At 39.9% G+C, this 16,983-nt stretch overlaps 1 protein-coding gene across 3 annotated transcripts in view; it reads right to left on the bottom strand.

Annotated features, from left to right (window-relative positions):
* MICU3 (mitochondrial calcium uptake family member 3) overlaps nt 1-9,794 on the bottom strand; it is a 71,775-nt gene extending 61,981 nt beyond the window's left edge. For all 3 annotated transcript variants that reach the window (XM_037526297.2, XM_037526296.2, XM_054701017.1), the window contains exon 1: nt 9,420-9,794. In XM_037526297.2, the coding sequence (XP_037382194.1) occupies nt 9,420-9,794 (375 nt within the window). The remainder of the gene's footprint in view (nt 1-9,419) is intronic.
* Nucleotides 9,795-16,983: the final 7,189 nt, after the last annotated feature.

The following is a 16,983-nucleotide window of genomic DNA, read 5'->3' as shown; positions in this document are numbered from 1 at the left end:
TATTTTAAATTCTTTTACATAGTTTCCATATTCTAAATGATGGAATTTAGTATTAAAATGGTTAAAAGACACTTTAGTAAATGGGGGAATAAGCAGAAAACATGAATTCTACTTCGCCATTTTGGAAAATAACTTTAATGAGCAAACACTTGTACTGTGATTGTCAACTAAATGGTACAATACTAAAGTTCCATATTTTACATAATTTATATAATCTACTAACTTATCAGAGAATAAGGTGCAAAGGGTTCTTTCAAGAGGAAGGTGAAGAAAAATATAACTAGAAAATCCTGTTTAGTACACAAATGACTATTTTTTTAACGCTAGACAAATAATGCTATAAACAGAGCTTGTTTGATTTTTTAAAACACATTTTTCTCTATCTCAAGAGTGTTTACACTACAAAAAATATAGTTAATCAAATTGTCAGTGTTTAGTACAATCACAGGAGATCAGTGATATTCTCCAGTTTAAACTTGCCTGTCAAGTTTAAACAAAAAGAACAAAATAAGTAGTATATTATCAGTTTGGTACATTTCCTATGTAAGTTAAATATTACATCAAGGATTTAAAAGTACTAATCAGATCATATTACTAAGGTTTATACAACTCATAAAGGATAACATAAACAACTTAAGAATTAGAACAGAAAAGGTTGTGACCATGTAAAAATATTCATTGAAATGCTACATTTCATGAGCCAGTTAAAAATTCATTTTATCATTTAAAAATTCAGATGCAACCTTGCAAATACAAAAATGAGCAAATTAAAAGATATCATGGTTTCTTAGTTTTTTTTAAGTTGCTATTTCAATCGTCCACTCTCCCTCACATCTCTATCAGCCTTACTCCACAAATTTCTATTATCTCACTCTTAGAAGATGACCTCGCCTCTTAGTTCATTGAGAAAAATAGACACCATCAGGCAAAATCTCCTCCAACAACTTGCTGCTAAACATGTATACCCTTTCTACCTCATCCCTTTCTTCTTTTACACCGGAAATGACATCCCTCCTAAGATTAAATTATTCCTTTATACTCTTTCCCTTCCCTCCTTGGGTCTATGGCAAGTCAATTATCTTTGCTTTGGGTTTAGTGTTCTCTCGGCATTTAAATATATTTAAGAGTCTTTCATCTTAAAAAAAAAAAAAATCAATTCTATGTCCCTTAAGCTATTGCCCTCTCCTCCCCTTCATGGCCAAATTCAAGAAAGGGTTGCCAACACTTACTTCATCTTGTCCACCTCACCTTTTCTTTATGTTTGCTCTCCACTTACCCAACTATAATCTGATATTCAACTCCAAGATTTACCCAAGGTCACCCATGACCTTTATTGATCCCCCTCCTCAATCTCTCTCCAATCCAGCACATTTCACTGCCATTTCTCCAGCAAAGACATACCCATTTCGTGTCTAAAGAATATTATGGTTAAAAAATGCATGACATGTACCTTTTTTTAAGTAAAGAATACAGATAATCACCCCCTAACATTCTCATCTAAGAATTGCAGCCCATTAGATTATATCATATTCATAACTAAAATCTATCAATGCCTATTACCCCTTAGATAAAATTCAAATTATTTGATAAATCTTTGAAGACCCTATTCTTTTTTTTTTTTTTAAATTTACTTACTTATTTATACAAACACTGGGTACAGTCAGAAGCTCAGGAGGGTGAGGGAATTCACCAGAGCCAGAGCAGGGAACAGAACAGGCAGACTGACGAAATACACTGATGAGGGGAGCAGCGGGTGGCAGGAGAGGTCTGCGCGCCATGTGGGACCCTCGCGGTGGCCGGGGATCAAACCGGCGCTGCAGAGGCTGCGGGCAGCTTCGCAACCCAGGGCTCAACCGCTGCGCCACCAGGGGAGGCCCTGAAGACCCTATTCTACCTGCCTTCTGATTACCTTCTAGTCTAACACCTTTGCCTCAAGTTCTATACTTATATCCACACTGACCTGTGCACAAAATACTGTGCTTATTCTCACAACTGTTTTTCCTTCCACATAATATATATGTCTTTGCCCCTTGCCTTCCTCCTTATCTCATAATTCCTACAATTCTTTCAAGTTCCAAAGGGGATGTTACTTATTCCAGGAAGCCATATTTAAGGCCCTAAGTCTGGATTATATTTCCTTCCTGAGTAAACCCATGGTTTGCTCTAGTCTGCCTGTCACATCACTGTACCAAATTGTATTCCTATCACATCACTATCAAGGAGCTGTGTTCACACTAGATTGTAAACTACAGAAGGACATAAATTTTATTTTGTCTGTCCTTAAATCCCTAGTACCTACTACATGTCAGCAATAAAGTATTATTATTCCTTGAATAAGGTATCTGAATGAACAAATGGATCAATGGATACATGAATGGGGAAATTCACTGTTTATTGTTCCAAATGGGACATAAGGAAATCTTGAGTTTATGGTGATGAACCTGAAAGAAACTGCTTGACATGGAAAACTTTAAAAATATTAATCATTTATTTCACTCATGTGGAAAATAGAGAAACAAAACTAAGAACCGATAAAATTAAATGAAACCAAGGCCTAGAAATATGACAGCAGAACTGAGGCTACTAGAGAGGGAAGTGGGGGTAGAAGTAAAGGGGTAAGGGACCACAGTAGTACATGGTAAAGGGAGATGGGTGTGGTCACAGTGGGTGGGGTAAGGTGATGTACATTTGAGCCATATACAGTGCTTAAAATCAATGTTATTGCAATAAAAAAATTAACTTTTTTAATTGAAAAATATAATTAATAAACCTCTTTACTACGGAACATCCAGACCAATGAAACACAAATAATAAAGGCAATAAAAAAAATTAGTCATTTGGAAAGAACCATGTACTCTACCATAAATGATTCTTCCCAATGCTTCTTGAGGGCTAGAAGGATAAAACTCTTTTCTGTATTATTAAGGACATTAACATAATGTGTATCATTTAAAAGAGAAAGAAGTGGAGGGGGGTTGGGTTAAAAAAGCCATTTGTTGATAGAACTATTGAATTTGATAGCAATTAAGCAATTTCTAAAAAATTGGCAAGGCAGATGGTCAACAGCTTAGATATATATCTTAACATATACAGTTATCTCAAACTAAAAAAAAACATTAAAGCATTCATACTAAAAGACTAAGAACTCCAAAGAGAATGGAACTGTTGTCTTCTCATATGCTTAGAGAGAGGAAAATGAAAGTGTGTGCTCCCTGAATCTGCTATCCGATGAGTTACTAAATTCACACCTACTACTAATACTATGACTCATTAATCCTCACAGATAATACAATGAGGTAATACATCCATTATTTTACCTTGCATTAAGATGTTCAAATGATCTTCTAATCTCTAAAGTCAAATGCAATGTACATGGATGACATGATTTTGCAAAGGCAAGATTTCTAAAGAACTACAGTAATAAAAATACTGTAATTTATCTAGGATTTAGAATTTATTTATTTGATCATTAAATAAGAACTTACTAAAACCATATAGGGTACAAGGCTTTATGTGCTATAAAAAGGGTAATGAATGAAACACGCAGAAATTTAGTGACGTCTTTAATCTTTAGGTAGAAAACAGCACCCATTTCTCAAAAATTATTCAAGATAAATTATACATTCAATCAATACAAGGGCAGCTACATCTTATTATTCATAAATAGTCCAGCCATATGAAAGTCAATTAGGAAGTCACATTAAACAATACTATTTACTTGCATTCCAAATCAAAATAAAATTTTAATGTTCGTTTGTTTTTGAGGAAGAGATTTTATAGACCAGAAACAAATAATCTGTTACACACTTTCATTCAAGCCAATTGCTATGCATTATTGACAATTTCAAAGTCTGAAAAGAGAATTACAGATGAGAATTCTTTTTACTTTAATTCAAGGTTATGAGTTTCATAACCTGACCCCCACAATGTAAAGTTGAATTAAAAAAAAAATCCAGAAGATATTGTAACTATCTTTCATTGCAACTAGACAAGAGATGCATACATTTCCACAAGTCCTGGTTTGAATCAGAAAAAGAAATATTTTTTACAAATTTTATTCTGTAACTTACATAGGGAAAAAAGTCTACACTCATGGATTGTTATGTGTGTTTCTATAACATGGTAAGGCCATTAGAAGGGGTGCAGGTAGAATCTGATGAACTTATTTGTCACAGGCTGATTTAGGAAGCCAAAAAGGGCATCCTTAGTTTAGCTGGGATTCCAACACAACAACAATATTATTTTACATAGAATTAACCTATTAACCTTCAATTTCACACATGTGATTTTATTAAAAAATCAGGATTTTTCTATATGTACACATCTGACAAGTTCTTCAATATTCTGGGAAAGAATATGCATAACCTCATGTATCAATAATGTACCTTAAAAAAGAGGATGAAAAGTATATAATTTTCAATAAAAACACATGATTATTAGCAACTATAAAAACAGATACAAATAATGTTCTAACCGGAGTAAAACTAAATTAAGCTACTTGAAGCCTCTTAGGATAAACAAATCATAAAACAGGTCATGTGTTCTGTATAACAAGTCAAATACTAGGTTAAAAGTGTAGTAAGTAACCCAGTAGATTTTTTTAATTCTGGATCTGAAATAAAAAGGCAATTCTAGAACAAAATATTTTTCACTAATAAAAATGCTTTAAGGCTAAAACTGTAAGGTTCTAAATAGAATCTTATCAACATCTCTTTACAGTATTAATAAAGTTCAAAGCCATGTTTACAGAAAAATGTTGGCAAGCCAAACTTATGCAATTAAAATAAATGCAATGTCACATGATTTGATGTCCCAAAGCCTGGAATTGTGACCTTGACTGAAGTCATCCCAATTCTAAAGCTATAAATAACTACTTTTGCTGAACAAAACATTAAACTATTAGTTCCCACAGAATGTGGTTGTACCTATTCAATGTGTATGTCCCATTCAAACACTTAACCTGGGCTTATTCATTCAACAAATATTTATTTCTGTCTATCAGGGCTAGGCCCCATGGCAGGCAAAGAAGTACAAATGAGATTAAGACCAACACAGTACCTCTCCTTAAAGGACTAAGCCAAGGACTAAACCAATTAACATATAATTGCAAAAAAGTCATCGTCTGGTTGGGCCTCCCTGGTGGGGCAAGGGGTTAAGAAGCAACCTATGACGCTATCCACAGCCACCACAGCACGAGTTCAATCCCCAGCCAGGGAGCTATCCACATTGCACAGCATACCTCTCTCGACTCCTGACTCGCCCACTGGTCCCCTCAGCAGTGTATTTCAGTCATCTGCCTGTTCTGTTCCCGGCTCTGTCTCTGGTGAATTCTCTCACCCTCCCGCTCCTCTGGCCTGTGCCCCAGTTCTTATATAAATAAATAAATCTTTTTAAAAAAAAAAAGTCATCATCTGGCACAGAGAATAGCCAGCAGTATTTCTCTTTTTTAAAGATTTATTTATTTATTTGTACAAGCACTGGGTATAGTCAGAAGCTCAGGAGGGTGAGAGAATTCACCAGAGCCAGAGCGGGGAGCAGAGCAGCAGAAGGACCGAAGTACACTGCTGAGGGGAGCAGTGGGCGGCAGGAGAGGTCTGTGCGCCTTGTGGGACCCTCGCCCGGCGGCTGGGTATCAAACCAGCGCTGCAGAGGCTGCGGGCAGCTTCGCAACCCAGCACTCAACTGCTGCGCCACCGGGGAGGCCCAGTCAGCAGTATTTTAACAAATCTAGTCAGGGAAGGTTTTCAGGAGGAAGTTTGGGGAATGTATTTAAAACAAAAATCTTCAAGGTTATGGTAACAGAACTATTTCTGTAGGCTATTGCTGTTCACTCCTATCAGTCAAATCATTCTTATAACACAAACAGGTTAATTTATACGCTGATGTTGATGTTCAGCATAAGATGCTGCTTAAAGGGGCTTTATAAACCAATGGTTTTCAGTTGTAGTCTCAAACATCAAAACATTGCTACCATTTTGGGAAAATCAAATAGACAAAGTAAATGAAGTGGCAACGTAAGTTTAAGGTATTTCTGAAAAATTACAGACTGACTCCCATCAGTTTCTTTTAGCCTCTTTCTCCCCTAACCACATTAAAATCACAATAAAGGATTCTTTTTTAATGTAGGCATTAAGAACTAAGAAAGAGAAAAGACTAAAACATTCCAGAAAATCTAACTAATTTTTATAAAATTGAAGCAGTGGAGGATTGATAATTGACTTTGGGGAGCAGAGGCACTACCTGGATACTATGGAAGCAGAAATCAGTGACAAATAAGCTGAATTGCTGTACAGACCCCAGAAAGGATAAGGCCTTGGTAATGCAAGGAGCTTCAGAAGCAGAGTAAGTGGTGGGGCTGAAAACAGAGAACAGTTAACGATATGTAAGTGCATTACTGGATACTCCACCAACACATATCCAGGTTATTGCCCCTCCTACCTCTCCTACTCCTTGAAGAAGTTCAATGACACCAGAGAAAGAGAACTATAAAATACTGACCTCAGGATGCCACTCTAATGAAAAACCAATGAAATGTCATGCTCATGTACAAAGAGCTTCTGAGAGACTTTAAACATAAATAAACAACTACCACAGATATGTGAGAAAAATCTCCAAGATCAAACAGGAATAATAAAAACCTAGAAGAGAATTAAAAAGCAAAACAAAATTACAGTTAATATCCTTACAGTAAAAAGAAAAATTAGCAGTGATAAGACCAAGAGTGCTACAACACATGAACATCAGCAAGCACAAATCAGTACTTTAAATAAAAAAATTAGCATAGTTGAAATAAAACATTCAATAAGAAGGTTAGAAGACAAAGTCAAGGACATCTCCCATAAAAACAAACAAAACAAGGGCGTCCCTGGTGGCACAAGGGATTAAGATGTAGCACGAAAGCTACCTGCAGCCACTGAAGCCAGGCCAGGGAGTTACCCACATGGCGCAGCAGACCTCTCCTGTCTCGCCCACGGCTCCCCTCAGCTGTGTATTTCAGTCAATCCGCCTGTTCTGCTCCCCACTGTTTCTGGTGAATCCCCTCACACCCACACCTCTGACCTGTACCCCAGTTCTTGTATGCATAAAAAAATAAACCTTAAAAAAATGATTAAAAAGTTGGAATATAAGGGCCTCCCCGGTGGCGCAGCGGTTGAGCGCTGGGTTGCGAAGCTGCCTGCAGCCTCTGCAGCGCTGGTTCGATCCCCGGCTGCTCCCTGGCCACCAGAGGAGGGTCCCACATGGCGCGCAGACCTCTCCTGACGCCTGCTGCTCCCCTCAGCAGTGTACTTGGGTCCTTCTGCCTGCTCTGCTCCCCGCTCTGGCTCTGGTGAATTCTCTCACCCTCCTGCACTTCTGACTATACCCAGTGCTTGTATAAATAAATAAATAAATCTTAAAAAAAAAAAAAAAAAGTTGGAATATAAGAAAGAGTAGAACTGGAATTAGATTAGGCTCTGTCAAAGGGTATAACTTCAGATGAATAGTTTCCAGAAAAAGAGAACAGAACAAATAAATTGTCAAAAAAAAATACAAGTATACAGAACTTTTAAACATGACTTTTCATATTGAAAGAGTGCTCAAATAGGTACCTAACACAGTAAATGAAAGGAAAAAAATGCTTATACCAAAGCTCATTATAGTGAAACTTTCGATAGCCAGGGAGAAATAAATGATGTATATTAGGGGTATCAAAAGTCTACAAGGAAGAGTTAATTTCATTTGGCAGATGAAACAGGCATTGACAAGTAATGCTGCAACTAGAAAGTAGTGGATCCAGAGTTCTAGCTTTGAGTGTGTTTTTTGCAAAAACTGCAAGATACTGTCCTTTAACTTCAAAAGTAAAATTAATTTTTAAAAAGAAAATAATACTATTTAAATGTTTCCTATCTTCCTATTCTGTTCCCAATTCAACTATAGATGATGATAAGTTCTGACTTGGTTATTTTCCTTCCTAAGTCACAAAAGAGGGTATGTCTATGTGTGTGGGGGACGGGGGATGAAAACTGTATTCATTAGCTACTAGCTAAGTATTTTTGTACTTCTTGCTATGTATTTGTATTTGCTGCTAGAAGGTCCATAAAATAGATTTCCTAACCTCAATGCATCAATAATCTCCACCAAAAGAACTGATGCACTTACATCAGCCCACCGTTGTGCATTTGGACAAAGGATACATTTCATTTAAGCTCTAAATTGTCCTCTAAGTCCTTCATATTCTTCTAGTGTAGGAAGGAAACTTTCTGTAGACGATTTTCCCAGTCATTTTACATTACTACTTATTAAATATACCTTGACAAAAACATCAAAACTTTTCCTTTACACTCACCTTTACCTTTATCAACTACACAATGCTATTTGAACACTTTCATCTGGGGCTCCTCTGTAGCAGCTAGCTTCAGTCAGTTTCCTACCATTGCTGTCCTGCCCATTTTCTCACTATTTTCCTTAAGAGGTCCTGGCTTTACTGGGGGGCAAGCAAAGGGACCACATTGGGAAATATCCTCTTTTTGAATAGACATCTTCAATCCTTCTGACCTATGATAAGGAAGATACACAGTTTTGGTATTTCCTCTCTTGGGACAAATAGAGCAGTGGCTTTTGCGACCTCAGACCCTGCTTCAAAATTCACTCTCCATAGGGCCTCCCCCGTGGCACAGCGGGTTGAGCACAGCGATGTGAAGCTGTCCGCAACCTCTGCAGTGCGGGTTCAATTCCTGGCCGGTCAAGGAGATTCCCAGATGGTGCGGCAGACCTCTCCTGTCTCACCCGCTGCTCCCCTCAGCACTGTGTTTCAGTCCGTCTGCCTGCTCTGCTCCCCACTCTGTCTCTGGAAAATACTCACCCTCCCGCACCTCTGGCCTGTACCCCAACTATTGCATAAATAAAAAGTAAACCTTAGGAAAAAAAAAATCACTCTACTTCGCACTGTCCCATTAGGATCACTGGCTGGTGCCCTGGCTGGCCTGGGATTTCCCTCCTCTCACTTTCGTAGCCTCCCACCTGCTGCCTGTCATGCCCTGGTCTTCCTAAGCTGGTTCTAGTGTTGCTATTTCTTTTGTTCTCCTTGTCCTGTTTATCTTGCCTTGCTTTGGGGTTTTGATCAGACAGTAGCTGCAGCAACCTCAACACCCTGCTGTGTCAATGACAGCATCGTCCAGCTCTTCCCAACACTTGGGCCAAAGAACCAAGCGGCCTAGAAGGTCTGGGTCTGGCGCACGCGAGGTTCCCACGCGCGGCCGCAGCGATCACCCCGGTCAGCCCCCCAGTGTCCGGCGTCGCGGTGACCCGCAGCCTCGGGGCGCTCAGCCCGGCTGTCCCAGCTCCCCCGCCCTCCCCGCGCGCAGGTGGTACCCCGGGAGGCCCTACCCTCGGGCGTCACCTGCGGGCGGCCCCGGCGCGCGCACGCGCTCTGCACCTACCGTCTCCTTGGCAGCCGCCACCGGGATGGGCAGCAGCCCCCGGCCGCGGGTCGGGTCGTCGGGCTCCGCAGCCGCGCTCTCGGGGCGCCCCGGGGACGCCTCGGCCCGGGGGTCCCCGTACAGCTGGTAGCACAGGAGGCCGACCAGACCCCCGCCCGCCGCAGCCGCGATGCTCAGCTCGCCCCAGCGCCGCCGGCGCCTCCACGCCGCGTCGGCCACGGCCCCCTCCTCCTCGTCCCTGCCGGAGAAGGGCCGGCCCGGGGCGCCCTGCGCCATCCCCACGGGCCGCCCCCGCGGCCCCGAGAAGGGCGGGTGCGGGGAGATCGGGGCGGGCAGCCGAGGCGGCGGCCACACAAGCCTCCGCAGCGCAGCCATAGCGGGAGCTGCCGGCACCGGAGCAGGAGGGGGTGCGGAGGGGTGGATTCGGGGGGTGGGGAGCGAAACCTCGCGAGAAGTCGCCGGGGGAGCTGCGCCGCCGGCCGAGCGCCTCCAGTTTACGCGCGCAGCCTGGGTACCCTCTGCACCGCCCTGCGCTGCGGGATCGGGGTCCCCCTGCGCTGCGGGGATCGGGGGCATCTGGAGAAGGGGGCCGGTACCCGCTGCCCGTCTACCCCACAGTCGCCGCCCAGCCCGCCACCCCCAGTAACAGCGCCTGCACCCGGTGCACCCCAATGCTGGGGAACCCGACACCTCCTGCTGCAATGAGACAGTGGGGCGCAGACCAGTTCTTGGGTGCAGAGGTGGCCGGGAACCCATCGCCTGCTGGTTCCTTCGCCTAACAGTATCCTGACATTCTGACACGCTGATAATTTGCAATTCTATCTTCAAGTGTGCAACGAATGTGAGGTGTAAATACTTGGTTGAAGTCAGTTAATAATTTGCAATTATATCTTCAAGTGTGCAACAAATGTGAGGTGGAAAAAGTTGGTTGAAGTCAGTTAATAATTTGCGCAATTATATCTTCAAGTGTGCAACAAATGTGAGGTGGAAAAAGTTGGTTGAAGTCAGTTAATAATTTGCGCAATTATATCTTCAAGTGTGCAACAAATGTGAGGTGGGAAAAAGTTGGTTGAAGTCATAAAGATGGCAAATTTGGTCGAAGGATGTTTTGTCTCCAAAAGGAAACCTGAACTTTTGCTGAAGGAAGGCTAATGCTGCTTTTTCATAGCAATGACTTTTTATTTTTTTTAACATTTTCATTCCCGCAGTCACTTCATAAACAAATTAGAGCTGTCTTGAAAGTTATACTTCCTATGGGGGCGGGAAAACCCTTGGTATAAATATAAAATAAAGAAGTGTGTTGTGTCATCTTCATTTTTATTGCTGTTTGCTAGATTCTGTTTTGTGGGAGAGTATATACATGACATTCTTATCAACCCCAATTTTAATAACTGAGTTATGCTAACTTTGATCTCTATACTCTGGAATGCTGCCAGGAAGCCCTGAAATGTTCTGGGTCTAGAAGTATAGACAAGTAAGTCCCGTTATCTTAGTGTAATATAATGATCATTATGCAAGGATGACATGAGTAGCAAAATAAAGAATATAATCCTTCTAAAACTGTCAGTAACTACTAGAGTTGAACATATGTGCACCCCATAACCCATCAGTTTTACAATATTTCTAGGTGAAATACGGAACAGAAATGAGTATGTGCACCAGAATACATAGAGAGGAATATTTGTTAACTGGTCAAAAACGAGGAAGTATTCATACGTTCATCAACAATGATCTGTATTCTTTAATAAATGTGGCATAGTGACATATTCGAATCTCATATAGCAATGAAAACTACTGAACTGCAATTACATGTGATCTTTTGGATGAGTTACTTTTTCACAGACAAAAAGTCCAAAGAAGACAAAAAAGAACCAACTTTATTACTCTATTTATAATGTTCAAAAACAACTGTGTGTGTGTGTGTGTGTGTGTGTGTGTGTGTGTATTCAGGTGAAGGGTAGTGACTAGAAGGGGAGAGAGGGTAAAGTGGTTCTGGAATTCTGCCCATGTTCTCCTTTTTGTTCTAGGTGCTAATTATACAAGTGTGTTCACTCTGAAAATCCATAGAGATGCCCTCTTACAACCTATATATCCTGTTAATGTATGTTAGAATTCAATAAAAATGTTATATGAAACGAGGAATAGATTTTATTCCTAATGTTCTTGTATAAACCAGTTATTTACTAGAGGACTTGCTTAGTCATGAACTGTACAACTTGGAAGGGATGTATAGAACTTGTAAAGAGTTAAGATAAGAATAAAAAGTTGAAGAGTTGGAAATTAATGGAAAAGCTAGGTAAACTTGACATACCCTAAAAAGATTTAACCAAGGAGTATTTAATAAACATTTTAGGACCTGAAGACCCTTAAGAAGATGCTCATTAGCCATTTTCCTTAATTACTAAGAAAAGGCCAAAAGGAACTTGGTATTTTAAGCTATGACACAAGGTTTTATCTTTTTTGACTTGTAGAACGTTCTCCAGTTAGACATCAATAGGTATCTGGTGGTAAAGTCTAGTGCAACCAGTGTATACCCTTGTCTCTGGCTCTTTCCCCAGACTGTCAGGTGTTGGATGGGAAATCGCTTTAAGGGCAGATAACCAAACAGAAGGGCAACCTTCAGAACAGATGGAATGCTCAGCACAAAGAAGGAACCATTAGAGAAATCAAGCATAGCATAAGGTAAATCTGTGTACATACACACAGAAGCTTAGTGGGATGGCAAGCCAGATTCATTTCTTGCCAACTCCAGTTGATCAGTACTGGTTATCCAAAACACTGTGCGGAGCAAAATTTTCAGACCAGATCCAGCATTCACAGGAAAAAGTATCTTAGAGGAGGAGAAACCCATCCGATTAGGCTGAACTCAGGAACACCATGGTTTATTTGCAACTATCCAAGCTGTACAAATAACAACAGAAGCAAAAAGATTTTAAAAGATTTAAATGTTTCTGTAATATGCATATGAATATTTTGTATTCACTCCACAAAGATATTGGAGACTGAAAAGAATTTAAAGACAGCATAGCTGGGAAAATTTCAACCTTTTAAAGTTGGGGGTGTGGGGAGAGGAGGTAAGGAGTCTTTTGTGGAAACTGTCAAAGGAAATCTTACATAGAAGCTGCTGCCCCAATACAAAGTAAATAGTGTGTGCCTCTTGTAAGAAATAGGAAGGGATTCAGACTCTGTCCACTTGAAGCCTTTTAAACTTCTGAAGCATCTCTATAGAAGCTCAGGGCTTAAAAACCATGAAAGTGTGTGCACCCTTAATTTTTCCTGATGAGGAAACTGAGAAGTTGTCAGGTTAAAAAATTTCCTTTGGGTCACACAACCAGTCTTGATATTCCCCCCTACATCTAAGTAGTTCTTATACTGGAATCAGAAACAGAGAATTTTGAAAAGTTTTTCTTAAGCTGCATTAACTTGCAAGGAACAGAATAGAAATTGCATTAATTCAAATAAAGGATTTATCTGCAAGATAAAATCTTGTGGAATCCAAGGGAAAGCAGCACGATGAGGTCTGAGAAAGTGTAGTTACCAGCTCAGCAAAAGGGAGGGCCTATGTAGTAAGGACATTTATTTTAACATAATGCTGTGAACATGACTTGGTTATTAATTCATCCATTTCTGTGAATCTTAGATCAGATTCTAAAGAGAAAGCATTAGCTTGGTCTGGGCAATGTAAGTTTATGAACTGTTAGTTTTCCACTCACAGGCTTATAAGCTGGGAGGAAAGGGGAGAAGTTTCTGGGAAATAAAGAACTGCTTTTCTTAGAAAGTGCTGTGGGCAGGTACCAGTGCTGTACTAGTAAATATTTAACAGCCATTTCTGGCATAGGTGAGGAAAGTCCTGATTTCTAGAATTTGTAGATTTCCTCAGTATAAATACATCTAGCATGACTCATGTAAAGCTACCAACATATTACTGATTGCAGAGTTGTAAAGAGACACATGGTAGGACATTAAAAAAATTTCCACTATGCAAATAAGAATAGTAAAATAATTGGGAAGTGATGATTTTTTGTTGTTATTATCTTTGCTTTTAATATAATTTATCTAATCACAAGCTTATATAGTTATTAATATTGTCCCTATGTAATAACTAGCTCACTAATTTCATGCAAATTTAACAATCAGCTCTACTAAGCTATTGCAAGTAGTTTCTAGCACATTGCCATCAGGTTCATAAGATCACCATACCCATACGGGAGTTTGGAGTTTTGAAATGAGAAGGAAACAGGATACAAAGGTCATAAGATTAAAAAAAAAATGAAAATTAAAAAAAAAAGGAGTTTACCATTCTTTCACATATGCAAATTAATTAATGTGCTATAATACATGAATATAAGGAAGGATAAAAATCATATCGTTGGTTGCAGAGAAAACATTTGACAAGATTCAACATCCATTTATGAGAAAAGCTCTCAATTAAATGGATATAAAAAGAATGGACCTCAACATAACAAAGGCCATATATGTCAAACTGAAAGCTTTCCCCCTATGATCAGGAATAAGTCAAGAATGTCTACTCTTTACCGCTATTATTCAACATAATATTGAATATCCTAATCAGAGCAATTAAGCAAGAAGAAGAAAAAAATATCCAAATTGGAAAGAAAAAGGTAAAACTATCACAATTTGCAGATGGCATGATAATTTACATAGAAAATTCTAAAGAATGCTCTAAAAAATTAAATAGAAATGACAAATGACTACCAAAAAGTGGTAGGCGGGGCCTCCCTCGTCACACAAGAGGTTAAGATGCAGCACTATGAAGCTACCCAGAGCCACAGCACCTCCAAGTCGATCCCTGCCCAGGGAGCTGACCCACATGGTGCAGCAGACCTCTCCTGACTCTCCAGCTGCTCCCTTCAGCAATGTATTTCAGTCAATCCACCTCTTCTGTTCCCCACTCTGTCTCTGGTGAATCCTCTACCCACCTCTGGCCTGTACCCCAGTTCTTGTGTGCATAAATAAATAAATCTTTTAGTAAAAAAAAAGTGCTAAGCTTTGAAATCAATACTAAAAGTCAATTGCGTGCCTCCTTGGTGCCGCAGGCACCAAGTTGAGCGGAGTGCTGTGAATTTGTCCACAGCCTCTGCAGTGCCACCGGGGCAGAGCGACGCACATGGCGCAGCAGACCTCTCCTGTCTTGCCTGCTGCTCCCCTCAGCAGTGCATTTCAGTCAAACTGTCTGTTCTGTTCCCTACTCTGTCTCTGGTGAATCGTCTCATACCCCACAACTCTGGCCCATACCCCAGTTCTTGTATACATATATAAATAAATCTTTAAAAATTAATTAAAAAATGGATTAAAATCTTTAATATAAGTCCAGAAACTATAAAATATGGGGAGGAAATCATAGGTGATAAACACTTCAACATCAGCCTTAGGGATATCTTTGTGAAGGAGTCTCCAATGGAAAGGCAAATAAAAGCAAATGTAAACAAATGACATTATGTCAAACTGAAAATATTCTACACAGTGAAAGAAATCATCATCAAAACAAAAAGGCAACTTATTGAAAGGCAGAAGTCATCAATAATAATATATCTCACAAAATAATAAATAGCCAAAATATACGAAGAAATCATAAAACACAACAAAAACAAAAAACAAACAACCCAATTAAAAAATGGCAGAGGATCTAAATAGACACTTCTCCAAAAAAGACATACAGAGGGCCAACAGACATATTAAAAGAAGTTCATCATCACTTATTATTAGTGAAATGCAAATCAAAGCCACAGTGAGATATCACCTCACACCTGTGAGAATGGTTATTATCAAAAAGACAAGAAACAACAAGTGTTGGCAAGGATGTGAAGAAAAGGGAATCCTCATAGGTGGGAATGCAAACTGGTGCGGCCACTATGGAAAACAGTATGGAAGTTCCTGAAAAAATAAGAATAGAAATATCTTATGATCCAATTATTCTACTCCGGTTATTTCTGAAGAATATAAAAAACTTAATTTAAAGATATATATGCACCCCTATGTTCACTACAGTATTATTTTCAAGACCCGAGATTTGGAAATAACCTAATGCCCACAGAGGGATGAAAAGATAAAGAAGAATAACACACACAATGGAATAATAGTCAGCTATAGAAAAAGATGAAATCTTCCATTTGCAACAACATGGATGGACCTTTAGGGAAATATGCTAAGTGAAATAAGACAGAGATAAGCAACATATTTTATTCATACATGGAAGATAAAGAAATAAAACAAACAAACAAAACAAAAACAAGCTCTTAGACTATAGGGAAAAATTGGTGGTTCCCAAAAAGGAAGTGAAAAAGAGGCAGGTAAATCAGATAAAAGGGGACAATTGGGGCCTCCCCTGGTGGCGCAGAGGTTGAGCGCTGGGTTGTGAGGCTGCCCGCAGTTCGGGTCCCACAAAAAAAGGGGGGGGGCAATTGTATGGTGGAGGATGGAAATGAGACTCTGAGTGGCAATCATCAAGTAGTAAATACTGGTGGTGCATTAGACTGTGCTACACCTGGAACCTATACCATGTTATAAGCCAAAGTTTATATCAATAAAAATTAAAGTAAAACATCTCTAGAAAATTTTTTTTTGAAATACAAATGAATGTCTTGTAATAGCATCAAATAACAATGGAAGTCATAAAAATGTTTTTAATAAAGGTTTTTTGAAGAATGAAAGAAGAAAAGAATTTGCCTTGGTCACAAATGGCAAAATGAACTACCCTTCCTTTAGTCAAAAGGAGAGTTTAGGGCCTCCCCTGGTGGCACAGGAGGTTGAGCGCAGCGCTATGAAGCTGCCCGCAGCCTCTGCAGCACCGGTTCGATCCCTGCTGGCCAGCAAGGGTCCCACATAGCACGGCAGACCTCTCCTGTCATGCCCGCTGCTCCCCTCAGCAGTGTATTTCATCAGTCTGCCTGTTCTGCTCCCCGCTCTGTCTCTGGTGAATCCTCTCACCCTCCTGCGAATCTGACCTGTACCCCGGTTCTTGTATAAATAAATAAATAAATCTAAAAAAAAAAAAAAAAGGAGAGTTTATGGGCCTTCCTGGTGGTGCAAGAAGTTAAGTCTCGGCATTATCAGGCTTTCAGTAGCTGCTGCAGCATGAGTTTAATCCCTGCCTGGGATCTAACCCACATGACACAGCAGACCTCTCCTGTCTCACCTGCTGCTCCCCTCAGCAGTGTATTTCAGTTATTCTGCCTGTTCTGCTCCCCACTTTGTCTCTAGTGAATCCTCTCATGGCCTGCACCCCTGTTCTTGTATGGACAAATAAATAAAAATTTAAAAAGGGAGTGTTTACAATCTCTCCTTTTACCCGGGAGTCGTTAACTAGTTTCAATCAATCATTATTTTTCAATCAATCAATAATCACAGATATTATGATAGAATTACTATGACTCTTTTCAACTAATATTTGTTGTTTCAGTAACTTGGGGTTAAAAAGCTGTTTCAGGTCTTGATGGATGGATACAACTGACTACCCAAACCAGGTGAAGATTCCTCTTGAGTCTGCAGTGACCCAGTTAAAAAAATGGACATTTATTAGCTGATACCCAGTCGGGACCAGCTC

The sequence above is a fragment of the Talpa occidentalis genome, unplaced genomic scaffold (genome assembly GCF_014898055.3).
Source record: "Talpa occidentalis isolate TD23 unplaced genomic scaffold, MPIMG_talOcc4v2.1 talOcc4.4, whole genome shotgun sequence".
Classification (NCBI taxonomy): Eukaryota; Metazoa; Chordata; class Mammalia; order Eulipotyphla; family Talpidae; genus Talpa; species Talpa occidentalis.
The sequence above is the reverse complement of the archived record's forward strand: the minus strand, read 5'-3'. Positions and strand labels throughout refer to the sequence as shown.